This window comes from Balaenoptera physalus (genome assembly GCF_965194825.1).
Source record: "Balaenoptera physalus genome assembly, chromosome: 16".
Taxonomy (NCBI): domain Eukaryota; kingdom Metazoa; phylum Chordata; class Mammalia; order Artiodactyla; family Balaenopteridae; genus Balaenoptera; species Balaenoptera physalus.
The window spans coordinates 23,371,704-23,399,336 of NC_138898.1; the positions used below are offsets into that span (position 1 = coordinate 23,371,704).

The 27,633-nt window shown below is 53.0% G+C and overlaps 1 protein-coding gene across 32 annotated transcripts in view; it reads right to left on the reverse strand.

The window, feature by feature from the left end:
• EPB41L1 (erythrocyte membrane protein band 4.1 like 1) overlaps window positions 1-27,633 on the reverse strand; it is a 136,499-nt gene that overhangs the window by 47,642 nt on the left and 61,224 nt on the right. For 31 of the 32 annotated variants that reach the window (XM_082430050.1, XM_082430029.1, XM_082430035.1 and 28 more), the window contains 5 exons: window positions 7,536-7,726; window positions 6,455-6,619; window positions 4,429-4,533; window positions 3,775-3,817; window positions 348-423 (listed from right to left, as the gene is read on the reverse strand). In XM_082430050.1, coding sequence (XP_082286176.1) covers window positions 348-423; window positions 3,775-3,817; window positions 4,429-4,533; window positions 6,455-6,619; window positions 7,536-7,712 — 566 coding nt within the window. In that variant the 5' untranslated portion in view covers window positions 7,713-7,726. Of the gene's footprint in view, window positions 1-347; window positions 424-3,774; window positions 3,818-4,428; window positions 4,534-6,454; window positions 6,620-7,535; window positions 7,727-21,954; window positions 22,333-27,633 lie in introns of those variants that run through there. The other variant, XM_082430051.1, reaches the window with a different exon arrangement.

Sequence of the window (27,633 nt, forward strand, 5' to 3'; positions counted from 1 at the left end):
TCTCAAATCTCTAGCTTCACTCCAACTATCAGGCCTGATTCCCACATGGCAGTGACTGCCCGAGCAGAACAGCAACTGTTTTAAGCGGCATCTGTCCTCTTGAATTCACACTGAGCCCCACTGTTCCCCGTGACACCTCTCCCTCTGAAGTCAAGGGTCAGTTACCATCAACCACTCTGTTTGCATCACTTTCTCTTGCACTGAGTTGGTTTCCCTTGTTGATGCTGTCTGCCTGGCCTCAGTAGGCATCTGGGTTTGCACCTGCCGTCATGTACCCATATACCACCTTGTGTCACCCAGGGCTCTGTGTCCATCCCCCTCCACCACCATCCCTCCCCAGCCCTCACCTTGTGATGTCTTCTGTCAGCTGGGCAGGGTCAGGGGGGTAGAACTTGACTGTGAAGGCAAAATTCCAGGGGCTGCCTGAGAGGAGAAGATGGGGGAGAGATCAGAGAGGCCCCATCTCCCCCGTGGGTGGCCCAGATGCACCATGCCATGGGCAATTTTTCAGTCTTCCCATAACAATCATCTTAGGACAATCCAATAAGAGACCCTGGCACATTATTCCCACTTGACAGATGAGGAGACTGAGGCCCAGATTAACAGACTTGTGAACTAGCAGTGGGAAGGAAGGTAGAAAGAAAGAAAACAATGGTGCATGCCAGGCATGCTGTTAATTACTTTACAAACATTGCTTCATTAAACCTCACAACATCCCTGTAAGTAAGTCCTATGATTAAACCCATTTTGTAAATGAGGACGGTGAGGCCCAGGCAGTAAAGTGGCCAGTCCAAGGTCACAAGCTAGGAAGTGGCAATGCTGAGGTTCAGACCCAGGCCACCTGGATCCAGAGCCCATGCTCTTCCCTCTACACCAAAGTCTGTGCCCCAGGACATTAATGGGAAGATAATTAATCTAGAAAATACCACATTAAACAGGTTTCCTAACTTTGGACTTCTCAGAGCCCTCACTCTGCTACTGTGCATTGCACCTCTTGAAGGGGGACATGCATTCAAGAGTTTCGAAAATCCATTTGACCTGTTTGCATCCATTTGTCACAGGGCATCCTTCCAGATTAAAGTTTCTCAGAAAACATGTTGCAAAACTCTGCCCTATATGATGCTGACTCCATCTCAGATGGCAGAATTGGATTATAAACAAGACCCAAAAGCAAATATAATGGGCTAAAAGTAACAAAGAACATTTCACAGGGGTAAATGTTAACCTCCACGTTTAGATATGAAAAATCAATGGTACACATTTACAAGGTAGAGAAAAATAAACGCTGAGGTTTCAGCTGGAAACAAGCTCTGCAAACCAAGAAGAGGGATGACCACTTAAGAAGAGGGGGGGAGGGAGGAGGCCTTGATGAAAGGCCATAATCCAAAACAATGGTCAGACCACCCCTGGGACATTTTGGGCTCCATGCTCTAAAGGGACCTCTGACAAAGTGAGAAAGAGAGGCCCATCCAGGGCAGGGCTGTGGACAGAAGGGCTGGAGGCCATGCCATCACTACCATCCTTGTCCCTGTGGGCATCGCCATCTTCACCATACAGCTGTCATGTCTCCAACACTTACTAAGTGCTGGTCGCTTGGCTTGCTAAGAACTTTACACGTGTTTTTGGAATTTAATCTTTATAATGATCCTGAGGTAGACTTTCCTTTTAATAGATGAAGGTTTTGAGAGGTTAAGTCATTCTCCCAGGATCACCCAGCTAGTCAGCGATAGAAAACAGGTCTAGCCTCTGATCATATGACTCCACAACCTAGGCTCCTGACTGCAGCTGACTCCTTGGAAACAGCAGCCTCAAGGGGAAACAATCCCTGTCTCAAGAATAATAATGGGGGAGTTCCCTGGTGGCCTAGTTGTTAGGATTCCGGGCTTTCACCGCCATGGCCAGGGTTCAATCCCTGGCCGGGGAGCTGAGATCCCACAAGCCGCACAGCACAGCCAAGAAGAAAAGAGAGTGAGAGAATAATGGTAATAATTAATAATAATAATAATGGCTAATACAAACTGGGTGTTACTATGAGCAGGCACCTTTTAGGTGTTGAACACCTAATAACTCATTTAATCCTCACAACAACCCTAAAGATAAGGGTTACCCCCACTTTACAGATGATGAGGCACAGAGCAATTAAATAACACGAGAAGTAGTGATGGAGTCAGGATTCAAATCCAGGCGGTCTACTTCCCGCGTCTGTCCTTTTAACCGTCACACCAGATTGCCTCCTACTATGTGAAGCACCTACTATGTGCTGGCTGTTGTCCACACTCACATCACTGAACCTTCATCCCCACCTAGTGAGGCAGTAATCACTAATCCACTTGCTAGGGAGATGCGGGAATCCAGAGAGGTGGAGGAATTGCCCCCAGTGCCCTAGGTGATGGGCCCTGAGATTTGGGAGGAAATATACCCAACTCTGAAGGCCAGGACATAAGGACTCAGGTGCCCCCTTCAGAAGGTTGGAGTTGTCACAGATCAAGAAAGTGGGTAAAAAATTGCTCTGTGGGGGCCCCAGAAGCCAGAACTGGGGTGAATGGGTGGAAACTGCAGGGGTAGGAACAGAGACTGTGGCTTTACTAAATAAAGGAGGAAGCCCTGCTCCTTCATAACCCGAGGGGATCACTTCTTGCCCTGGGGAGGGAGCCGAGACCCAAAGATTCTGTCAGGAGCTTCTCTTTTCTAAGGTCCTGGTCCTTCTCAAACACTCTCAGCCACGGTGTGCGTTCTAATTCTTTCAGGCATGAGAGCCAGGCCTCCCAGCTGGGCTGGGGTTCCTGGGGACAGCATAAAGGCCAGGCCTAGGACCCTGTTGGCCCCAGAGAAGGGGGCTCTGTCCGTGAGCCTGCCTCTTTATCTCCAACTGACAGGAGGCTGCAGGAAGCATCCCTCAAGCCCCCTCCTGCATAGTCAGCTGGCATCCCTAAGGCCCAGCTGCCTGCTGTCACGGCAACAGGCTTGGCTATAGCTTTCCAGCCAGGGGACCAGGAAGCCCAAGCACAGCCAAGGGGAGGAGCCCCCAGTGGAGGCACCGCTGCCTCTAGGCTCCAAGTCCCCACTCACTGCATGCCCCCTGGCTGAGGCCACCTACCTCCCCCTTCTGGCGTTTGAAGGCTGCCCCGCCCCTCCCAACATGCCTTTTTTCCTCTGGGCCAGAAAAGACAGGTTTTTGGCCTGCTCATCTGTCTTCGACCCAGGCCTTGAAGAGAGTGCAGGATGGTGCTGGGAGGCCAGGGCTCAGGACCTGGCGTGGCCCATACCTCACTCTGTGATCTTGGGTAAATAACTGCCTCTTTCTGGGCCTCAGTCACCCATCATTAAACACAGGACACGTTCACTCCTCTCAGTTGGCAGAGTGGCCTAGAGTACTGTGGGGACAAGGAATCTGATCTGAGTCAAAGGTCACTGACCACCGAAGCCCGCCCTGGCCCTGGACAGAAGGGTGGCTGTTTTGAGGCCATCGGTTTGTCCCCTTGTCCTAGATGACTCTGCAGGTCCCTTCTAGGGCTGACATACTGAAGGCAGCTGTGATCCCTCTGCTAACCTGCTGGGTGACTCCAGACGGTCATTCCTCCTGTGCAGGCCTCAGGCTCCTCATCTATAAAACAATACCCTGCCTTCCCCAAGATCTGCCACACACAGCAAACAAACTCACGGGTCCGAACGCACTTCCCAAAGGAGGAAGGAGCAACAAAACTGGGGCCCTCAAGGCCTGGAGCCCCCCCTCCACCCTTCCACTACCAGTTCCAACCACAGCAAGTCACTCACTCCGGATCTGCTTCTTGATTTCCTTGGAGGGGTCCAGCCAGTTCTGTAGGAGAAGATAGAGTTCTTTAGAGGGAGACGGAGAAGGGGACTTGGGTAGGGCTAGGAGAGAGAAACATCCCGAAATAGCCTGCCAACAGCCCCTTAGCTGGGAACACCCTTCCCTGGCTGAGCTGTCTGGGTCCCTTCCCCTGGGACTGGGAGGTGAGGGAACGAGGCCTGGCTTCACTCAGGGTTTGGGACCCGGGGCCCTGGGCCTGGCGTTGCTTGGAGGCAGCACAGTGAACGGGTAATGCAGCTGTAGTGGGATTGGTGGGAAGAAGGAAACTCAGGCAGGAGCTTCCCAAGGGTGGGGAAGAGGGGCTGGGGGTGAGTGTCTCAGCTCCCTCAGGAAGGCATGCCACGGCTCTCCAGATACCCATCTGAGGCTGACTTGCAGGCCCCCAAGGAAGGACAGGGGCACAGGGGAGACAGAGAACTGAGGATGGACAGGGCAGGCTGAGCCCTGGAGGCGTGCAGACAGAAGGTACCTAATGAAGATCTGAGAACTGATGGAAGCCATGGGATGTGGCCAGGCCAATGGGGGCCTAAGGGAAGAGATCCACCCCCCAACCCAGGGCAGGCCTTCCAGCCAGCCCCGCTCCCCAGCCCAGGTACCTTCTGGCTGTCGGCATCACAGAAGGTCAGGCCAAAGTAGTCCTTCTCCAGGAGGTTGAGGTGCTCACAGACCAGGTCAAACAGCACCTGGCCCCGGCCGTGTTTCTGAAGAGAAGAGCAGAGCTGCCGTGAGGCCGGAACACACCTCAGGGTGGGGCGGGGAGATGTCCCAGGCTCCACCAGGACAACGTGAAAACCCGCAAGAGGTTTCCAGCATCTAGGGAGGATCTCAGCACTCCTGCCACCCACCTGGCTCTGCTCTCCAAGTCCTAAGGAATCTTGGGGGGACACTAATGCCTAGCCCATCAACTGCCTTCTTCCAAGCCCTCCTGGGGTCTTCCTAGAACTCAGACCTGCTTGGGGGAAAGCCAGAGTGGGGTGGGGGAGTGACTGATTTTTCCTTCCTGTACAGTGATTAGGAGAAACAGGCTAAGTTGGACCCAAGGAGCAGAAAACCAAAAGTCTGAGTTTTGAGTGTGAGAGGAAGAGACAAGCCACCTGACCTGTGAGGGACATGGGCAGGGGAGGAGGGGAGGGCCTGGGACTCAGGGTCACAGCGTGACTCTCCTCCCCTGGCCCCTCCCCTTACACTAAGGGAGCATCACCTCTACCCAGGCCACAAGTGAGGTTCCACGGGGGCTCACAGAGCCTAAATCAGCCTCAGTTGCAAGCAGCACCGTTCGAGCCACCTTCTCCCCCCAACTCCCATCAGCAAGGCGTGGTACCTCTCTGAACACCATCTGGGCCTGAGGATTCAGAAGACAAAGCCCAGAACCTGGCTGGGTACCCCAAACCCACAGGGGTGAGGATAAGCATCAATAAAGAGATCACGGGGCAGGGGGCGTGTGAAGCAGTCACTACCCAAAGAGGCAGTGGACTCCAGGGAGCGGGTGGGGTCCCTGCAAGGTCTGGGTAGGCCACCGGGGACTGGCGCCAGGCCTGACTGTGGGGAGTAGCTGGAAAACCAAGGGATTCCTGAGCCTGGAGGAGACCTTCAGAGAGAGTGGCCTCGGTCAAACCCTTACACTCTTCTAGGGCAGCTGAAACAGCACCTTGGGGCCACCATGGGCAGGAGGGAAGAGGGAGAAGATATCCCTCTGTTTTGCCCAGGAGTAGGCAAGGTGTCCACCCTGCAACCTTTCTATGGAAGAAATAAACATTAAAAAAAAAAAACAAACCCAACCCGGCAAAGACGACAGAGCCAGCCTCCCAGGCCTCAGAAGTCGGTCCGTTAAGACCAGGGATCGGGGGAGAAAGGGAGGTGGGTCCTGTCACTCTCAGCAGTAAGGCCACCCTCTGGACTCTTCCATACACCTGGACGGGCCAGGAATGGTGCCTGGACCGGGGCAGAACCTCGAAGGGGGCGAGTGAGAGCTCAGAATTCGGGTGGGAGTTCCAGCCCGTACAGGAAAGGGAGATGCTACATGTGGGGCCAGGAGGGCTGACCCCAGAAAGGAGATGTCTGCCCAGCCACCCACTGTGGGCCAGAGCCATGCCACAGGGTGTCTCCACAGCCTGGGGGGAGGGTCCTTCCAATGGGCCACCTCCCTATGCCTGGGGGACACCTCACCACGGAAGCCTCGAGTGACCAGTTTGTCCTGGTGCCCTGGATAGGGTGCTTCACAGGAAGAACCCTCCTCCACACCCATTATATACATGAAAATGATTCTGGTTGAAACCTCAGCGTCTGCTGGGCGAGATGAAAGAGCCCAGGTCCTACCAGGCTACAGATCAGCCCCGAAACGGCGACTCCTTGCCAAGGTACAGCCACCCTGAGAAGCCCTTTCCTGGCACCAGCCCTGTGCCTCGCCTAACACTATCTGCAATCAGAAGAGCCCTCTGCGGGCCTCGGTGCCACCATCTGTGCCCAGGAGGGCTGGCCGGGTCATCTCCCCAGGACGCGGCAGTGGTCCAGGCCTCCATGAAGAGTGGACGCCCTCTGGCTTGGCCCAGGCTGAATGCGCACAGAGGCCTGTCCTGGCTCTGAGGACGGTCGACCAGGGACGGGGCCTGTGGTGCTCCCTACCTCCACCTCACACTCATACTCAGAGGCATCGAGCAGAGTGACTCGGCAGACGGCACTCTTGTATTTCTTGGCAATCTTCTGGGGCGATTTCTGGGCCTTGCTGGGCGTGGTCCTCTCTGACAGGCCATCGGCCTCCCCGTAGTCCTTCTCCTCCATGTCTAGGCTCTGCAGGTCCAACCAAGGGAAGGGTTTAGTCAGCGAGCTAGAAACCATAGCCTTTCATCCAAATGAGATGCAATAAGGATGCAGCTGGGGCTCAGACAGACCCCAAAATGAGAGCCACTGCCCTCTAAGACTCCCCCCAGGTGACCACGGTCTATGGTGGGTGTGTGCAGGAAGAGAGCCAGAGCTCCTGCGTACAATGGGTGGGCTCACACGAGGGGTCCACTGCTCCCCTGCAGGCGGGAGCATCCCACGAAAACCACACCCAGAGGCCAGAGCTGTCCTATCTGCCTAGAACAGTGCATGAGGGATCAGGACATGGTCTCCTCCTTCTCAGTCTGTCACTGGGTCTAGCATGAGGCTGGGACTGATCGAGTGGAGGGAAGGGAGGTCAGAGCCCTGCCCACTAGTCCTAACTCTGTCACTGACATCCTCAATGACCTTGGCCAAGTCCCTGCCCTCTCTGGTCCAGTTGTGAATTAGGGGAGGTGTGAATTCAATGGCTAGATGAACCCCCCAAGCCCCCTGTCTCTTTTTAGGGTGATGAATTTTTGCTCTGCAGTCACCCTGGGCTTGCCCCGCTAGAATGGACAGCCTTGGGGGATAGGAAGATAAGGTTGAAAGAACACCGATTTTCAAAATCAGATCTAGATTTGACTTGCACTTCTGTCACTTTATAGCAATGTGACTTTGGGTAACTCACTTCATCCTGCTGAGGCTCTGTTTCCCCAAGTGTAGAATGGGGAAATCGACAGTTACCTTCTTAGGTCTCAGAGAATTAATTATAAAAATGAACACTATGCCCCCTGCACAGTGCTTGGCATGTAATGGGTCAATAATACATCTCAGTTTCCTTCTTTCCTCCCTCCTGGAGGACGGGCTGGGCAGGAAGAGGGATCCCGTGCTCTCAGGCACACACCTGTTCAGCAGGCCGAGCGTCCTGATGGGCCGGATGCTTCTCATTGGAGTTGGCCTCGGGATGGCCGTGGCCTGCGGGGGTCACAGGGGTGGTAGCTGCGGCGGCTGCCTCAGGCTGCTGCGGGGCCTCCTCCTGAGCCTTCTTCACCTCAGAATCTGGGCCTGTCTCTGTTGTCATGGTGACCAGCACGCCTGCATTGGCACGAAGGAGAGAGCATGTGATGGGGGAGAGGGGCAGCAATGGTGCGACAGAACGGTGCGAGGGGGACAGGAACCACACGTGCAGAGAGACAGATGGAGACAAATGGACAAAGAGCCACAGAGAGAAGGAGGAGGGAGGGAGGGAGAGACAGAGCAAGTGAGGATGGGGACAGAGTCATGAGAAGCGAGGGGGCAGTGGCAGCAGCCGAGGTCACAGACCCCCACCCACCCTTGTGCCCATATAGCTCCTCAGGGACTCCAAGCTCTTGGCCCGGGTCTGGAATCAGGGCCCTTCCTAAGGGCGAGGAGAGTCTCTCCAGGCAGCCCCGCTCTGCCAAGAGCACCAGGGACAGTCAGTGACCACCTCCAGGCAGGCCCTTGGCCAGGCTGTCTCTCCCACTACAGCACCTGGCACGCGGTAGCCCCTCAATCAATGTTGGATAAATGGAACTCAACCCAAAGAGCCCTGTGCTCCCGGCCTTTCCAGCCCTGACGTCCGACAAGGCTCTTCATGCCCCAAGCCTCAATAATTCCTGCCCCCTGACTTCACAGGGATGTTGTCAGGATGTACTTAAAGGGATAACGCAGGAAGGTACTCTTAAAAAACGCATAGCCCTGATGATGTCAAAGTCAGGCGAACTGGGCTCGGGCTCCACATCTGCCACAAATGGGCAGTCGGTTGGTCTCACTAGGACTCATCCAAAAAAGCAAGGGACTTAGAAATTATCTCTGCAACCGACTATTCTTATCATTTCCCCCTCAGAGCAGGAAGTGAGGAGATTTCAGAGAATCAAGGACCTGTTGCCCAGCTGCTCTTTGGAATAAGCAAATTGCAAAGAGAGAAAAGGAGAGAGAGAAAGAAAGAGAGAGAGAAAGAAAGAATGGCATGGTCCCATTTTTATATGGAAAAAAAATACCAATAACCTCAACAATACATCTTTGTGTTTGTACACATGTAGTAAAAGATCTGAAAAGATACCAAACGGTTAAGAGAGGTTAATAATTCAGAAGTAGATAGAGGAAAAAGAGAGAGTGCCACAGGGTGGGATAAGAGAGGGAGCTTCATTTTTTACTTCATACACTTTGGAATTACTTGTATAATTTTAAAAATACATCTACATTTTTTTAACCCACAAGTTGTTTGTTTGTTTGTTTGTTTTTAGGAAGGCAAAAGCACCCATTTCTGACCCCCATTGGTGAAAACAAACCCCTCAAAAAAAAAAAAGTTTGGAGCTAAAACCGGGTAACAAGAGAAATGAGCAGGAACCCTCACCCCTGAGTCTAGAGCCTTCCTCTGAATCCATCATACTAAATGAGAAAGATCCAGATGAGACTTGGCAGGTCCCTCCCTCACCCCACCCACCTTGGGGCCTTGGATGGGCAGTTAGACAGACAGACACGGGATTCACCCTGGGCTGTGCACATGCTCCAAGCCCCAGCCCCACGTTTCCTTTTTATTCTTCAGTTTCTCCCCTTGCCTTCCAGGGGCCACCAGTCCCACCCAAAGCAAGGGACACTGGACAGAAAGTCAGGGGCCCTGAGCACCCCGCTCAGCCACCCAACATCTCTAGGGCCCTAGAGAGGCCACGAGCATCCTCAATTCCCACCTCGTGGATAATGAGTGGAACACTTTGTAAGCTGGAGCTCATAGCACAAATGAGAGGGTCTGTTGCTACGGATGCCGCTGTTAAGAAGATGAGGAGGAAGGGAAGGCCTTGGTCCACACTGCCTCATCCCCACCCAAAAATGCTTTCCACTCACGTCATTACCCCGGGCTTTAAGGGTATAATTTAAAGCCACAGTTAAATAAAGGCTCTCTGTTGCTTATATGACACTAAGTGCTGACTCTGTGCCAGAGCTCAAAGCAAGAAGAGCTGCTCCAGGGGGGCTCACAGCCTCGTGGTGTCAAACTGAGACATATCTGCCTGGCTCTGGATTTCTTCTAAGCCCTCACTGGAGGATATCAGCCATAACGCTAGATAAGGCCTACAGGGAAGAACGCTGAAAATAAATGCCTGCTTAATTTTGCTTCAAAAAAAAAAAAAAAACAACCAAAACCCATAGACTAATCTGTATGTTTTGTGCTGGGAGAAGCAGAATCCACAGGCCCCTCATGGGTCCAGGGAGCCCCAGAGACTCCAGCACATCTACTCCCACCTCTGCCTCAGTCTGATTTCAGCCCGTACTCTCTGAACCTTCCCTGGGCCTGCATCATCTTGGAAATAGCCAGGAGAGTAATCTCAAATAAATATCCCAGTCTTTCACCACCCAGGTCTCCAGCAGAGGCTGCTGGCATGACTGCCTGGTGCTGGGAGAACCTCAGAGGAAAGGAGCTGGAAGCCTTCTGAGATAATTCAGTCTTCTCCTCTTCTTTTACAGGTGAGACCCGGAGAGCAAAAGAGGCTTGAGTGGGACTTCCCTGGTGGCACAGTGGTTAAGAATCCACCTGTCAATGCAGGGGACACGGGTTTGAGCCCTGGTCCAGGAAGATCCCACATGCCGCGGAGCAACTAAGCCCGTGTGCCACAACTACTGAGCCTGCCCTCTAGAGCCTGCGAGCCACAACTACTGAGCCCGTGTACCGCAACTACTGAAGCCTGAGCACCTAGAGCCCATGCTCCGCAACAAGAGAAGCCACCACGATGAGAAGGCTGTGCCCCGCAACGAAGAATAGCCCCTCTCGCTGCAACTAGAGAAAGCCCACGCACAGCAACAAAGACTCAATGCAGCCAAAAATAAATAAATAAATAAATATATTAAAAAAAATATATATATATATATATATATATATATCATGGAAGGGACTTCCCTGTTGGTCCAGTGGTTAAGAATCCACCTTCCAATGAAGGGGATGTGGGTTCAGTACCTGGTTGGGGAACTAAGATCCCACATGCCGCGGGGCAACTAAGCCTGCGCCCTGCAGAGCCCACACGCCACAACTGGAGAGCCCGGGTGCCCCAAATGCTGAGCCCATGAGCTCTGGAGCCCGTGCGCCACAACTAGAGAGAAGTCCACGTGCTGCAATGAAAGATCCCGTGTGCTGCAGCTAAGACCCAATGCAGCCACATAAATAAATTTTTTTTTTTTTTAAATCATGGAATCATGGAAAATTTTCACCTGAGTGAAAAAGCATGATACACAACAGTTTGTACAGATTGACCCTATTTTGATTAATGCACACATACAGTTACAGAAATTTCAGCAAAGTATTAACTATGGTTGTTTCTAGAAGGCAGGTATACAAATTATTTTTTTCTTCTTTCTGTTTAACTGTAGTTCTCATTTTCTCTACTATACTTGGAGATTTCTTGAATGATTTAAAAAAACTAGAAGTTAAAAAATAAATTTTTCCAATGCACATGGCCTGGTATGACAGGATGAGAAAGAGATAAATAAAATCTGTTTAAACTCTAAAAAAAGTTATGAATTAAAAAGAAAAATCACATTATTATTTTTTAAAGCTATGATGAGATCCTTCTTTATCTCATAAGTCCAGGGATAATGGCATGGTTCTCTCACTGGGGCACAGAAAGTGAGCCAAGAACCTGGCCTTGGCTTCTGCCACAGCCAGTCACATGGGCACAGTTCTGCCCAGGCCCAGGTCAGCACAGACTGATGGAGCCCGCTGGGCGACCAAGCCAGCCAGGCACTGTAGGGGACCCAGAGGGACATGTGCTGGTTCCTGTGGAGCTCATTGCGACACGGGAGGATGATACTCACCCAGGATGTGACTTAGATTTGCCAGTGTACATTTCAGCCTCTAGAAGATTCTAGGACCTGGTGATCAGGAGTATGGCCTGGCGTTCCCAAAGAAGACTTATAGGGTAGGGAGTGCAGGGTGAGGGAGTTAGGTTTTGAAAAAAGGGAGAATCTAGACAGGTGATGGCAGGGAAGGCATTTGGGCTGAGTCACTATGTGGGCAAACGCCCAGATGTGGGAATAAGTAGGGCTGTGCGGAGAACAGGGAGGAGCCTTGATATCTTGACTTCTTGGAACAAGAAGCCTATAAAGGTGAGTTCCGCCCAGCCTGGCAGGAGGGATAGGCTGGAGTCAGGGAGAAGGGAAGGAGTGGGGTGGGGGGATGGGGGCTGGCAGCTTTGCAAGAGTCAGAAGTGTTACTCTGCTGGAAAGGGCAAGACTCCCATTGCTGAGCCACTGCGGGCCAGGCCCAGCATCAGGGACTCCATACACAGTCATCTCATGGACCCCTCCATGCAGGGCAGCAAGGCAGGGGGCAGACCCAGGTCAGTCAGACCTAGACACGGAGCCTGGCTCCACCACTAGCTCACTCTGGGACCTTGGGCAAGTGACTTCACTCCTCTGAGCCAAGGTCACCTCACCTATAAAACAGAGATAGTCCTCCCTCCCTCTTGGAGGGGGGGTGATGGAGATTCAGGAAAATAACATAAAGAGGGCACCCAATAAAACAACCCTGAGAGGGTCCAGAATTACAAGCAGTAATGGGAAGCCAGAGTGGGGAGTGGTCTGCGAAGCAGGAGTTTAGAAGTGCCCACCCAGGGACTTCCTTGGTGGTCCAGTGGTAAGACTCCACGCTTCCACTGCAGGGGGCACGGGTTGAATCCCTGGTCGGGGAACTAAGATCCCACATGCCGCATGGTGCGGCCAGAAAAAAAACAACAAAAAAGAAGTGCCCACCCAGAACAGATGGATAGAGGGAGACAGAGGCCGGCAAAGCCTAACTGATGACACTAACTAACATATGAAAACCCAAATGCACAGGATTAGAAAAGGGAAAGGTCAGCCAGAGAAGTAAATACTGACAGTGCCTGCGCCAGCCCTGTCTGGAAGAGAGGGGCCCAGTGAGGCCCAGCATGCTTGCCTGGCCCCCTCTGGGGCCAGCTCAGCAGGCTGTCAGCCTCTGATGCTCTTCAACATTGCAACCACTGGCTGGCTCCCCGGGTTTGCCTTCCGGGGTCACTAAGCAGCCTTCAGACGCTGTGGCTTTCCATCTCGGTAACCTGCAGGGAGAGGGTGTCCTTGCCCAGAAGAGGCAATATCCACTTGGCCTGCAGTTGTACCTCTCATTTAAAATGAATCGACCAGTTTATACATCAAGCTGTCCCACCAGGGTTAGCATGACTCAGCATCTCTGAGCCCAGTAAATTGGATTTGTTCTTTTTCTCCATCCCCACTTCCACCCAGGTCCAAGCCACTCTCAGCTCCTGCCTGCATGGCTGGCCTATCTCTTCCATGGCCTCCATGTAGCCACTCGGGCTCTCTTAGGGTTTATTCTCCACAGAGCAGCCACAGGGATTTCTTCAAAACTCCATTGGATGCCCTCTTTAAAACCTCCAATGACCTCCCATCAAAATAAAACAGAAATTCTTTACAAAGCTCTGGGTCCCTGCACACAGCCCCTGCTTCAGCTCCCACCACTTCCCCACCCCTATTGCCACCATCACTGTGACGATGGTGTCACACTGGCTTTCTGTCTGCACCTCAGCCACGCCAGGCTTGCCCCTGTCTTGGGGGTTGCCCTTAATGGTCCCTCTGCAGGGACAGTGGGCTTGTCCCCTGTCTCTTGACATCTCTCACCTTTCAGATCTCAATCTATGTGCTCTTTGATCACTCTGTCTAAAGTGGGTCCCTCCTTCTATTTTTTTGGTTATAGCTGGTTTTTCGGTTTTGCTTTATTTTGTTTTTGCCATTTTAACCACTTTTAAGTGTAACAATTCAGGGGCATTAATTACATTCACAATGTTGTACAATAACCACTACCATCTATTTCCAAAATTTTTCATCGCCCCTCAAACAGAAACTCTGTTCCCATGAAGCAAGCATGCCGGGTTTGGTTTTTTCATAAGTTCACAAACGGAACTTATACTGATTGACTGACTTACTTACTTGTTTCTATTCCTCCTCTACAAAGACAAAAATTTATCTATCTCAGAAATTCCCTGGCGGTCCAGTGGTTAGGATTCTGAGCTTCCACTGCAGGAGGCCTGAGTTTGATCTCTGATCAGGGAACTAAGATCCCACAAGCTGTGCAGCGTGGCCCAAAAAAAAAAAAAAAAAATTTATCTGTCTCATTTGCCATTTTCCCCAGGGTTTAGCACAGTTCTTAATAAATAACAATAATAAAGCTAACATTTATAGAGTTTGCTATTTACCAGGCACTGATCTAAGCATCTTACATCAATTAACTCATTTAATCTTCATAATAACCTATAATAGGTACTCTTAATATCTCCATTTTACAAAAGAAGAAACTAAAGCACTGAGAAGTGAAGTAACTTGCCCAAGATCACGCAGCCAGTAAATAGCAGTGTCAGAATTCAAACCCAGGGAGTCTGGGGTCAGATGGATGGGTAGATGGATAAATGGAAAAACACATGGGTGATGGGTGGATGGAACACCAATGAGACAAGTCTAGAGACCTGGGCTGCATTCACCTCGGGAGCCTTTCTGGCTACCAGCCAGCCAGCCTGTCCTGACAACTTATCAGACCTTACGCAGCTGACTTTTCCATCCAAACTCCTGATTATTATCCGCCTGATTTTACTGATGAGGACACAAAGACCCAAAGAGGTCTACCGATTTGCCCAAGGTCATAAGGTGTGCCAAGTCTCTCTGGCTCCAAAGTCCGTCCCACTACATGACATTTCAGCAGCCTCAGGGGGTTCGTGCTGAATAATTTCTCCCAGGGGTGAAGCTGGCTAAGGAAAAACTTCCCAAGATTGAAAGGCAAATACACTTGGAAGAGCTGAATTCAAAATCAGGACCACTGTTTCTTGTTTCAGTTCTGCCACTTCCTATCTGATGGGCCTTGGGTGAGTCGCTTCCCCTTTCTGAGCATCAGTTTCCCCATTTGTCAAATAAGGATGAGAGCTCCTGTCCTCCCACTTCAGAGCAGGGCTGTGTAGAGAAAGGATGTTTCAGAGAACAAAAGGACTTTGAAATACAAAAGTTACAGTCACGCTAAAGACAAGGGAGAGTATATCACAGATGTTTACGACATGTGTACCGGAAGCCTGTCTTTGCAAACATACACATAGCAATGGAACAGCATGAGGGCACACACAGCCACGAGTGCCCATGGTCATGAACAATCACTCCCTAGCCAGGAAGGTTCTGTTCTAAATCTGAGACACTGACGACTTCTACCCAGGTGTTTGTGGGAATGCTGAACCAGGTAGGAACTAATGGTAGGAAGGAGTGGAGAGAGAAAGAAATGGACAGGGTGTGGAAAACACCAAAACAAAGAGAATGCTAGGCAGAAAGTGAGATTCTTCTGTTCTGAATGATGTTTTCAATGATCAGAGTTACCAGGATAATCCTTCTTTCTTTTGGGGAAACCAGGGAGTACATCTTCCCCGTCCCCCTCCAACCATCTCCTGGGCTGTTGGTCCTCATCTGCACCCCCAGAACCATGCCCTGCTCAAAGAAGCGGGAGGACGAGCCCTTGGACTGCCCTTTGAACTCCCTTGCCTGCTAACCTCTGGTTGCCTTTGGCCAATGGGAGGCACTGGCAGGAGGTCAGAGGGTGGAAGCAGAGAGGGACAGGGGTGTATCTTCCCAACTGCCCTCCCTGTGGTTCTGGTGGTGGCTGAACCCCCTCTGGGACAGCTCCTTGCACAGGCCCAGCCATCGCTGAATTCTGGTAACACTATTCCCTCCCTCTGTTCATTCAGGCCAAAGGGAGGTAATAGCTTCTGTCACTGTGAGCTTGCAGGTACCCCTTGTGGGTTCCCTTAACCCTGCTCGCAGCTTTATTAACTTCTCCAAGTTGAAGCATCTGAGTGGAATTCTGTTTTCTGCCAGAATCTGACTGATACACCACCTGACCCTAAATAGATATACGAATTAGAGAGGGAGGGGAGGAGAAATTGGGAAGAGGCAGTCTAGTCTAGTGGTTAAGGATAAACTAGGAGACTGGAGACCTTGAACACTCCCTTAACTTCGCTGTGACTCAGTGTCTTCATCTGTAAAATCACGATGATAATCTTACCCACTTCACAGGTTTACTATGAAAACAGAATCAGACCATGCCCGTAAAGCACTTACATGCCAAAACCCACAGTTAGTGCTCAAGAATATTAGAAATTCTCATCTTGAGTTCTGAGTCTAAAGGCTCAAATGTTAACAGTACCACTCCCTTAGAGCAGGAATTTTTTTGGCTTTTTAAAGGGGGTTCTCTGGGTTACACAATTTTTCTACTATGAGCATGTATTACTTAGGAGTCAGAAAAGAAGAAGAAAAGAATTAGAAGAAAAAAACGCCGTTGAGAGAGAGAGAGCCTGCTATTCTTCCCCTCTGGGGATGATGTTACTTGCCATCGGGATCTCCCCAGTACGGAACATTCACTTCCTTGAGTGACAATCTCCAGGTGGACATGAATGAAATGACCGCCTGTGAGGAGGGAGGAGGGGGACTGTGCCGCCCCCCCAGCCGGTCCCCTAATGGAGTCAGAGGGGTGGAAACAGGAGCTGGGCCTGCAGTCATTCCCACTGCTGTTCAGGTCCGTACACGGCAGTGGGGAGAAGGCAATTTGTCAGAGGCCTGCGGTACCCATGGGCACCGCATTAAATAAAACCAAGCAGTGTGAAGAGGCTGCCACCCGTCAGCACTGGCTTCTTGCCCAAAGGTTTCACGTGCCACCGCGGAGCCACAGACTGATGTGCAGTTGTAGGCCGGGGACCACGTGACATGCCCAGAACTGCAGAGTAACAGCATCAGAAAGGAGAAGTGCCTCCCGCTTGGACCACACTGACGACTGCAAAGGCAGACAGAGACCTCCCTCTGGCGGGACATCCTCTGAGAGCCGGACAATGAGCTAGCTGCCTTCCAGGCTTCGTCTCCTTTGAGCTCCACAAGGGTCACACAAGATAGGTAGGTTTATTCCCCAGGCAGGCTCAGCTGGCCAAGGTCACACAGCTACTCAGCTTGAGTAGAGCCGGGACTTGGACCCAGGTCTGCTGACTCACAGCCCCATGCTCTTCCCCCTCGATCCTGCTACATCCCACCACCTCCGACTTGCTGTCAACCATGTAACCAAAGCTACCGTTGCTCTGGATGTAGAAATAATAACAGCAGTATCAACCCCTCCCACATGCAGGGTGCTTTACAATCTAAAGGATGCGTTTATTATCATCATTCGCTTGGACCTCACCAATCAGCAGTTGGTGAGAGGGAGCACAGAACTGAAGTTACAAACATGGGCTTTGGAGCAGTGTCCTTGCCCCCTCGGGTTCCGGGCTGCGCTGAGAAGGGAGGCAAGGAGGGGAAAGAAGTCAGGAGAAGCAGCAGACCTTCCCTGGCAACGCTTCGTGATCTCGCAGTTTCTGAATCTCTCTCACTTGATTTTGTTTAAACACTAGGAAAGTTCATTGTCAGCGTTTTTTAGAATAGAGTAAAATTGGAAACAACTTTACATGTCCATCAACCCCCTGTTGACGGCCAAAAGAACTAGGATTTATCCATTGAAAAATGAACAGGGGCTTCCCTGGTGGCGCAATGGTTAGACATCCGCCTGCCAATGCAGGGGACAGGGGTTCAAGCCTTGGTCCAGGAGGATCTCACATGCCGCGGAGCAACTAAGCCCGTACACCACAACTACTGAGCCTGCGCTCTAGAGCCCGCAAGCCACAACAACTGAGCCCACGAGCCACAACTACTGAGCCCACGTGCCACAAATACTGAAGCCCACAGGCCTAGAGCCCGAGCTCCGCAACAAGAGAAGCCACCGCAATGAGAAGCCTGCACACTGCAAAGAGTGGCCCCCACTCGCCGCAACTGGGGAGAGCCTGCGTGAAGCAACAAAGACCCAACACAGCCAAAAATAAATTAATTAATTAATTAATTTTAAAAAAAGAAAAATGAATTACGAAAGTATTACATATCTATTGTGAACATTTTTGAGATGGATTTCATATACACTGACACGGAAAGATGTCAGCATATAGAATGAAAAAGTATAAGTATTTCTGTGGCTGTTCACGGCTGCATATTATTTTATCCACTGGATGTTCCCAAACGTTCTCAATCATCTTCCTATTGTCGGGCACTTAGTCCCAATTTGCTCCTATTATGGGAGAAGTCTGATGGGGATTCATCCAAAGGAAATTATGCAAAAAGAAAAAAAAAAAAAAAAACCAGATGCACAAAGACGCTGCACAACCTTCGGAATGACTGAAGGGAGACCAGTCCTTCATCTTAAACTCATGAGGCTGCAAACCAAATGCACACCCCCCACCCCAAGCTGCTCCTCCCCCAACCACTCCAGGGGACATCTCAGTGCGGTTTCCACCTTCCTTCCTCGCCAGCCCTCGAGGTCCACAGTGCAGATGTTTTTCCTGCAAGGCCTAGCCCACCCGTTCCTTATGGTCCTTACAGTTGCCAAAGGGACCTTCCCAGACATGGTTCTGTCATGCCCCAAACGCGTGCCCCGTGCAGACTAAACACCTGCAAAGGTTCCGGCAGCCTCCAGGCTCCTTGTCAAGTGGAAACACCTTAGTCTGACATTTGAGAGAGACTAAAGGGGGTGGGAACTGATGTTAGCTGAGCCCCTGTGGTGTGCCAGCACTGCTCTAGGTCCTTTACATAACAACCCTAAGGTGGTCTCAATCAGACAGGTATGTTTGTCCACATTTGACAGATCAGGAAGCCAAGGCTCAGATCAGCTAAGTGATAGCCCGAGGGCATGTGGCTAGTACACAGTGGAGCTGGGACTAGAGCTCAGGTCCGGCAGATTCCAGAGCTTTGACAAAGACCCAAACACAAGTTGACTTTCTGAGTCACCTCCCAGCACCCCCAGCTCCCTGCACCATCTGCTGCATGCACACCAGACTGTCCATTCTTCAAAGACGCCCCTATTTCCCTCCCCTCTGATCCAGGGGAGTGGGTGCCCTTACCCCCACAGCTATCAAAATTCCACTTGGCCTTTGGTGCCCAGCACAAAGGCCCCAATCTCCTTGAAGCCTCCGCTGATCACCAGAATAGGAATCCACGCTGACGTAGGCCATAGCACCTCCTTTACCTCCCCTGTGTCATGTCCGTGTCTCTCTAGGCTAGACTGGGAGACCCTTGAGGAGAGGATGCTTCCCCAGAGGACATATACGATCTGCAGGAGGTACTCAGGGAATATTTTTCAAATTGAACAAAACTGAGTATGACCTCTGAGAAGAAACTGTGGGCGGCTCGCATTGCCATCAGGAATGTGGTTCTGACTCACACTGCCTAGATTTGAATCCTGGCTCCCCAACGACCGAGCTGTGTGACCTTGAGCAACTGTCTTTTCTTTGCTAAGCCTCAGTTCCCTCAATCTGTAAAATGGGAGGAAGAAGAATTCCTACCTCAAAGGGTTTTGTGAAGATTGTGTGAGTTAAGCCCTTAAAGCAGGTGCCTGGCATGTAGTAAGTGCTCGATAAATGTTGGCTGCTACTATTCTTACCCACAAGCCTCCCACCCACAAAGGAAGCGGTTCCAGCGTGCTCCCACCCCCACCCGCCCACCCACGCTCCCGTCCCCTCCCCTCAGGGCCTCCTCTTCACAGTCCCAGCTGGTGCCCCTGCATTCCCTCCCTTGTATTTTCTGGTCATTGGGTTCCTATCAAATGTGGCAGGGGTGAGTGTCAGGGCCAACCGGCCTCAGAGCCAACCGGTCTTCCCTCGTAGCCAATGGGAGCAGGGAGTCCAGAGCATTCCCCACTTCCAGGGGATCCTGGCCGGGAAGCAGAAAGCCACAGCCAACCCCTCTCTCAGGCTCCCAGCCAGTACCTCTCTGCCCCTACCCCTCAGGACCACAGGAGCACGCGGGCCACAGAGCCTCCCTTGCCTCGCAAGATCCAACATGTAGACCTCTCCACCTGGACCAGCCCTGGCACATCAGGTGTCTGGCTCTGCTGGACACCAACCTGGTATTCCCAGACACTGCCCCAGGTACAATGCCATGGTAGAGAGAGGGGTTCTGGACTCAACCACACACTTTCCAGCTGTGTAACCTCAGGCAGGTAACATGATCTCTCTGAGCCTTAGTTACTCATCTGTAAAAAGAAGATAATAATAGCACCTACTTGTCAGGGTTGCTGTGAGATAATGCAAAGCACTTACCATCCCAGTGCATGGCATACAGTAAGTGCTCAGTAAATGTCCTCACTCTGATTGTGTAATCATTGGTATTACTCCAGATAAAGATTATTATCCTTTTTTTATAAATGGGGACACAGAAGTCCAAGAGGCTCACAAGGACACCCATGCTGGAGCGAACACAGAGGCACCTCCTACCTCAGCCAGCCTAGTCAGGAGACCCTCTCTACTGCCCCCGCACGCTCAGGCCCAGAACTTGCCTGGGCACCAGCATCCTCTTGGCTCTGGATACTCCCAAGAGGGACCAGGGCTACCAGCCACCTATGCCTCAGCCCTGGCCCATTATCTGTGAGGCAGCCTGACCTTTCCTTCTCACCTTTTGGGGGCAAGGGCTGGGAGACCAATGTAAGGCCCCTCCTAAGAGGTAGACTCAGGCTCCAGGCTATAATGCCCAGCCCATCAGAGTCCTGTGTATGGAACAGCCGCGGCAGCAGAGAAGCAGCCATTTGGGCTGCAAGAACCCCAAACCAGTTAGAAGAGCTGGGTACATTAGTGCTGGCTCTCTCACCCAGTTGCCTGTGACCTTGGACAAGTCATTCTTCCTCTCTAGGCCTCATTCAACGCTTCAATATTTACTGAGTGAGGACTACAGGACCAAGCATTCCACTCATGCTGGTTCTGGGAAGCAGTCTTCCATGAAGCTCACAGAACTGGGCCCAGGGAACGGCCATGTGGCCCAGGAAGGGTTTAATAGGAATAATGCCCCCTGCACTGATCTCCTCCAGGACTGCCTTGAGGGGCCCCTCAAGGAACCATGTGCACACACACAAATCTGGTACATGGGGTCAGCAGGCAGGCATGACCTCAGACTGGTCAGCAGAAGCCAGCTTCATCTCTGCATGGAGTTGGCAGAGCCTCCCTGGGCCACAGTGGCTCAGAGAGGAGGCTGGCACAGGCCGCCACTGCCGCAGGCTCCATATGGAGGAATGGGTGGGCAGGCGGGCACACAGTCGCCTCTCTTCTCCACACCCTTGTCCGGGACAGGCAGCACCGATTCTTCCAGGAGCTTCTGAGGGCATCATTCGCGTCCCTAGCTCTCAACCTGGCCCAGCTGCTACTGAATCTGGAAGACTCCTAATGCTGGGAGGTGGCAGAGAGATGGAGCAGCTGAACCCCACAGGGCCTCAGAGAGGTCCTAAACCCGGCCCTCTTACACTCCCACCTCTGGGTGCAGAGGAGGCGACATGAGGATCCAGAAGTGAAGGCAGGAACGCATGGCAGTGTCTCTCCCTCACCAATGCGTTCTCAGAGCTCTGGAGCGGGAGGGGGTGGGGGTGCGAGCTGGGAAGCAAGGACCACGGCCGGTGCCGCAAAGGAGACCAGTATCCTCAGTACTCCTTCCTCGTCCTTGTCCAGCCCCCTACGGTCCCCATGGACCACCCCCAGCCATAGCTCTGCCAGACAGTGGCCTTAGCATCTGGTAAGTACCCTGGTGGCTGCAGTCACTCGCCACCACAACCATGCCTGCCCCCAAGATCCCAGCCTCTTGGGCCCTTGGATGTCCCCAAGTGTGAAGGTGCCAGACACAACTGGGACCCACAAGTCCTCTCCCTCTAACGGGTAGGGGAAGCCTCTGGTCAGGACAACACCAGGCCAGAACCTCAGTGGTCCTAGGGCTAAGTTCTATCCCCCCAGCTATGGGAGACTCGGAAGGGAGGTGGGATGGGAAGTGAGCCCCGAGTGGGGAAAAGACTGTAACCAGAGGGTGAGGGTGAGGGCGAGAGCTCCCCAGCATCCCAATCTTCAGCCAAGAGACTGTCCTGCAGCATCGGAAGCCTGGATGGAGATATCCAGAGCGCTCTTGGCCTCCACGGAGGCGGCAGGAGTGGTCTCGGAGAACGGAGCGGGCCAGCCCAGCACCCAGCACAATCGTTCATCCCTACAGCAAGCGTCAGCCCCCTCGCCTGCCCACCTCTCTCTCCAGGCCTTGGGGAGGCTGCAGACCTGGGAGGTAGGGAGGAACTGCAAGGACCTCCCCCGCACTGGCCGGAGGGCCAAGAGCCTGCAAACTCAGTTCCTGCCGGTCGGTCCCGACCTCCCCCAGGGCTGGAGGCTGGGCCTCCGGGTCCCGAGCCCCTAGCCCCCCGTGCCACCTGATCCCCCGCACGTGCCTACCTGGGCCTGGGGGTCCCCATCTCGGGCAGGCTGGGCGGGGGGCGCCCCCTCGGCTCCTGCGGGCCGGCAGGCCGCGGGGCGGGGCGGGCGCGCCGGGCCGCGTTGGGCTCTGCGGAGCAGCCTGGTCCGCGACACCCCCGCCCGCTGATGGATGCCGACTGCAGCAGCGGCGGCGGCGGCTCGGCGTGCGCCGGGGGCTGGGCACCGTGCCTACAGCCCCGGGCCTGGCGCCCGTCGCGCAGCCAGTCCCCGCCCCCGCCCGGCCTCTGCGCCCAGCCCTGGGGCAGCCGCCGCGCGCCTGCCTGCTCCCTCGCGGCGGCCCTGCCCCTGCCTCCGCCTCCTCCCTGCCGGTCTCCCTCTCCCTCTCTCTCAGGCTCCCAGGCCACCTCCTCCCGGGCGCTGCCACAGCGGCAGTTACCGGACCACCGCGGGACTGTGCATCGGCAGCCAAGCCCGGCGCCTCCGCTGACCCCACCCTGGCCTTGGACAGCCCCTGTCCCCGCTCGGGCCAACCCCTGTTGGGGGCTCGGCGGGGGAGGGGGGGGCGGAGGGGAGAGGAAGAGGAGAGGATCCCTGACTCAGAAGGGGTGACTCAGCCTCAGCCCACCGAGCCCAGCCGAATACCCTCACCTCCCCGGCAGCTCAGAGCTCGGGTCAGAACTTCCCTGGGACTCAGAGCTCCTCCCCCACCGGGGAGGAGGTCATGCAAATGTCTCCTGGGATCCCGCGTGTGTATGTGTGCATTTGTTCATATGTGCTTCGGTGACAATGACCATAAGTGTAACAGTGGGGAGTGGGCCCGTGTACAGATGTTTCTGGATGTGCCAGGTGTGCATCCAGGCTCCAGGAAGGTGGGGTTGGGGGGTGGCCAGCTGGCCTGTGGCACTGAGGTCCTGGCTCAAAACCAAGTGAAGCCCTGCTCCTCTCCAGCAGCGCTGTCTCAGAAAGCCCTCCAGACCAACTCAGGAGATCCACAGCGAGGACCTCCAACGGCCTGGCTTCTAGTCCAGCTCTGTCATGGGTCAACCAGTACCTCTGGGCACGTTGCTTTCCTGCTCTGGGCCTCACTTTGCCAACAGTGAAAGAAAGGGTGGATGTACCTATCTCTCGGGGTCCCAGTTTGTGGGGAAGTCCTGAAAGATGGTTGTGTAACCCACAACATGATCCCCAAAGATTTCTGCCCATGGGTCCACATTTGCAGCCCACATGACCCCTACTCCCTAGCCAGCACCGCCACCATCCCAGGCATACACATCTATTCTTTCCTTCTTCAAATCATTCCTGAGGACCTACTATGTGCCGGCCACTGTTCTAGGCACTGCAGAATCCACCACACCAGAAATCACAGAGGCCCAAAGCTGGGACGCCACCCAGGTGTGAACCAAGCCATCCACACCACCACCCCCTCCCCATGGCAGCCTGCATTTCCTTCAGTGTCAGCCTCACCACTGGGCTGTGTCCCTTAGTGTCCACCTCACCAGTATCCACCTGAACTCCCACACTCCAGCAACAGGCAGCCCCCTCCCTCCACTCCTCTCTCCCAAGGTGGATGCTCCATCACAGTGACCTTCCACCCCCGATCCTAGTACCAACCCTAGGGCCTCCACAGAACAAGGCTATGCCCTCTCCCCAGCGCCCCTCAGAGAACCCAAGATAGCAACCATGTCCCTTCTCCCCACCCCCAAATCAAGCCTTCTCTTCTCCAAGTTAAACGTCACGCACTCCTTCACCAGATGTTCCCAAGACACAGCTTCCGGTGCCTTCACTCTCTCTGCTGCCCACTAGGCTCAGGAGTGGTCAGAGAGCAGAGAGCCAAAGGAAACCAGATCCTCCCAGTCCTAGAGAACATGCCCTCCCTCCAGACAGGAGACAGGAAGATGGACAAACCAGCACAGGGCCAATTCCCAGAAGGACCAGAGTCCTGCTGGGCGGACTTCCTTGTAGATGTTCTCCTTTGCCGTTGGACTTTTCGTTCCCCAGCTTCCAAAATTCAGTTCTTCCCAGGAACTCCCCAGGCCCTCAGGAGTATGGCCTTGGGCAAGTCACTTTGCCACTCTGGGGTGCTCTGCTTGAATTCAATTCACCACACATTTATCCAAATGAATGAGTGAAAGGACCAGTAAAACTTAGGAGTTACACCAGATGAACTTATTGTTTCATACACACATCTGCTAAGAGATTTCTGACTGCCTGCTTCAAGTATTTTTATTCCAAGTTGATTCTTAGCCTCCTCTGCTTGCTGCCTTTCCCAACCCTGGGTTCCTGTGGGCAGGACAGAGCTGCCAAGCCAGAGCCCTCCATTCCTCCTAGTTCAACTCTCCTTCCTTCAACCCTCCTCCCCTTCCTTTCTTTCCCCAGGCAGGAGCCTTCCCCTCCCTCCCCTGGGGCAGGACCACTTTCCCACCCTCCTCAGCTAGATGGAGCCTCTCACTTTCCCAGAAGAATCCAGGCTACATTCCAAAAACCAAGGCAGAACATTCCCAGCCATCGTTCTGGTTTTATACCCGAAGGGCCCAATTCCCTTCAGGTCAGTGGGACCACACAGAAAACTGGGCTTCTTTTATTGTTATTATTTCTCTTTCTATTATTATTATTGGCTAACATTTCTATTAGCACTTTCTAGTTTGCAAAGTACTTTCATGTTCCATCCTCACATCTTGTGACATACTGTCACCCCCCCCCCCGCCATTTTATAAACAGGCAGTCTGAGGTCCAGAGCGGTGAGTGACTTGTCCAAGGTCACACATGCACAGTAACACTGACTCTCTGGACCAGACATCTTCCACTTCACCCCACAATAACCTTTTCCAGAGAAATCTGATTGTGGTGGGGCGGGGGGGTGGGGGAACTCTCTGAAGAACACACGGCCCCCTGTAGGCATCAGTTGAAATCACTACCCCAGATACTTGGCTGCCTTCATTCCCAGGGCAGGGAAACTGAGGCACAGGACCAACCCAGAACCACATCTTGTGAATGCCCCCATGGAGAAATGCTAGGGTCCCAGGTGAAGGATGAGGAGCCTCCACCCCACCCCCCGTAAAGAGGGGCTCTTCTGAATTCGGCTTCCAGCCCTGGCTCTGCCACTTCTTTCTGTGTTACTTGGGTAGATGATTTGACCTCTCTGAGCTTCAGTTTTCTCACCTATAAAGTGGGAGAAATTCTTCCTGCCCTACTTCTGTCGCTGAGTTGCTGTGATGGGTTAGCAGATGCTGGCAGAAGAGAAAGGACAGGACCCCTCATCCCCTCTCGGGTCTGCCTGGGAAGCAGGAGAAAGTCTTTCTTCTTAAATTTTAACTGGCGGGTACTTGATGGTGCAAAAGTGCTAGGATACAGGAAAGCCAGGAATAGGATGGAAGTGATGTTCTCCCTTGGCTGGGAAGGCAAAACACATGGTGTCCGCTACAGTCCCCCAAGGCCACTGGTGGGGCAGAGACCAAACAAAATACTCCAGCAGGCCCCTCCCACCCCTCCCCTTTTATCTTTCAGATAAGGAAACCAAGGCCCAGAGCAAAGCAGCACCTTGCCAAGGTTACCCCAGGTAGTCAATGGTCTCACGACTCCCAGACACCAGGGGCCCCTTGATTCCTGGGTCGTCAGGGTGGGGTGGCAAGCACTCGTAGTGCAAGGATTTACTCTTTCATTCAGCAATCAGTGACGTGCACACTGAGCCTGGGGAAGGCAAGAGGAATTGGGTAGCCTCTGTCCTTGAATTCACCGTCAGTCCAGTGGAGGACAAAGGCACACAAACCTGCACATCAGAGGGTACAGTAAGATGAATCACCACCACTTTCTGAGTACTAGCTCTGTGCCTGGCACCAGTCACACATTTGTTTAATCCTTATAACAATTCTCTGGCATGGAAATTATTAACTCCTTTCATAGCTGGAGTCACTGAGGCTTGGGGTTAACGACTTCCCAAAGTTCACCCAGCTAATAAATGGCAGGGCCAGGATGTGACTGCCAGATCTGTCTGATGTCAAGCTCTGAGCTTCAACCCTTATCACCCCCTGCAGTGGAAGCTCGGAGTCTTAACCACTGAACTGCCAGGGAAGTCCCTAGATTTTGAAGATTTAATAAAAGAAATGTACTGTATCTCAATAACTTTTGTATTGCAATTATAATATTTTGGATGTATTAGGTTTAATAAAATATATCATTAGAATAATTTTATCTGTTTCTTTTGGCTTTTTTTTTTTCACGTGGCTACCAGAAAATTTAAAATCACATATGTGGCTCGCATGTGCGGCTCACATATTTCTTTTGGTCAGCACAGGTTTAGATTCTCTGAGGTCCTAGCCCAGTCCATGGGGCTCAGAAAAGGGTTCCTGCAGGAGGGGACACCTAAACCGAACTGGGTTAAAGGCAAGGTCATGGGGAGGAAGGTATGCCAGGGCAAGAGAGCTGCAGGGCCTCTGGCTCTGGTCCCACAGGGCGGCCAGGCCTGGGTGGGCTGTGCTGCAGCCCCAGGAGCTGAGAGCTGGGCCAGCTCGTGGAGGAAGTTACCAGAGCCAAACTTTCCAGATCAGCGTGATCTACAGGCCTGGGAAGTTCTGCCTGACAAGGCTGTTCTCACTGATCCTTGGTGCTCTCTGGAAGGCCCTGCAGGGCAGCTGTGTCCGGGTGTAGGGAGCAGGTGGAGCGATGGGCAGCCATGCCCACCTGACAGGGACCTCCCGGCTCCAGCTGCCCCTACCGCCTCTCCTTCAGTCTCCTCCAAGAAGCCTCCCAAAGGGACCTCGCCATCCCCTCAAACCTTCCAGCCCAGACCGTGGGAACTACACATTCCTGCCTTCGGTCATACTCTGGCCTGGAATGATGATGAAGCTGCACAGAGGGTCACAAAGCACGAAGCACTTTTCCATCCTTAGTGTGGTGAAGAGCCTGGGGGCAGTGGTTACCTCCGGGGTGGGGGTCAGGGGCAAGGACAGGGGAGTTACATTAATAGTACAGGAGCTGTGTGACCTTGGGCAGGGCCTAAACCTCTCTGAGCCTCAGTTCCCACCTCTGTACAATGGGGGTAATATCAGCACCACCTCTTCAAGCTCCCATGACATGAGAGAATACCCAGGAAGGGCTTAGCAGGCCCCTGCGGTACCCTCAGTCCCTCCAAAGCCTCCAAAGGTCACCTCTCCTCCAGGAAGTTCACCCTCCATGCCTCTGCCACCCAGTCTGTCCCTTCTCTAGCCTGCTGGGCCACACATCTCTTGTCTCTACTTCTGAATTTGGGGTTCAGTTGTGATGAGGCTCTCTGACCTCTCCAACAGGACTGAATTTGTCAAAGGTGGGAACCTTGCCTGTCCCTTCCTTTCCATCGCTCCTCCCCCTCCCCCTCTCCTTGCACTTCCCCCACAGCCAGGCCCCTGCACAGGGCTGCGCATCCCAGAGGCTCTCACAGCCCACTCTAGTGGCTTGAACACTTGGCCACTATCTTTGGCCAAAAACAATGTGGGTCGGATGACTGTGCACATTCTGAGGAGCTGGTCCCGCTCTGCTCCCTCGCGGGAAGAACATTCAGTGGCCACACATTCTCTGATGAAGCAACTCAGATCTCTCCGCCTGACTCTGCAGTCCTTCACAGCCTGGCCTCACCTGCCTCTTCAGCCTCATCCTCAGGGTCCCTGCGGGGAAGCTCAGTCAAACTGAATGGTTCTGGGCCCCCAGGGCACGGCGGTGCTGGCA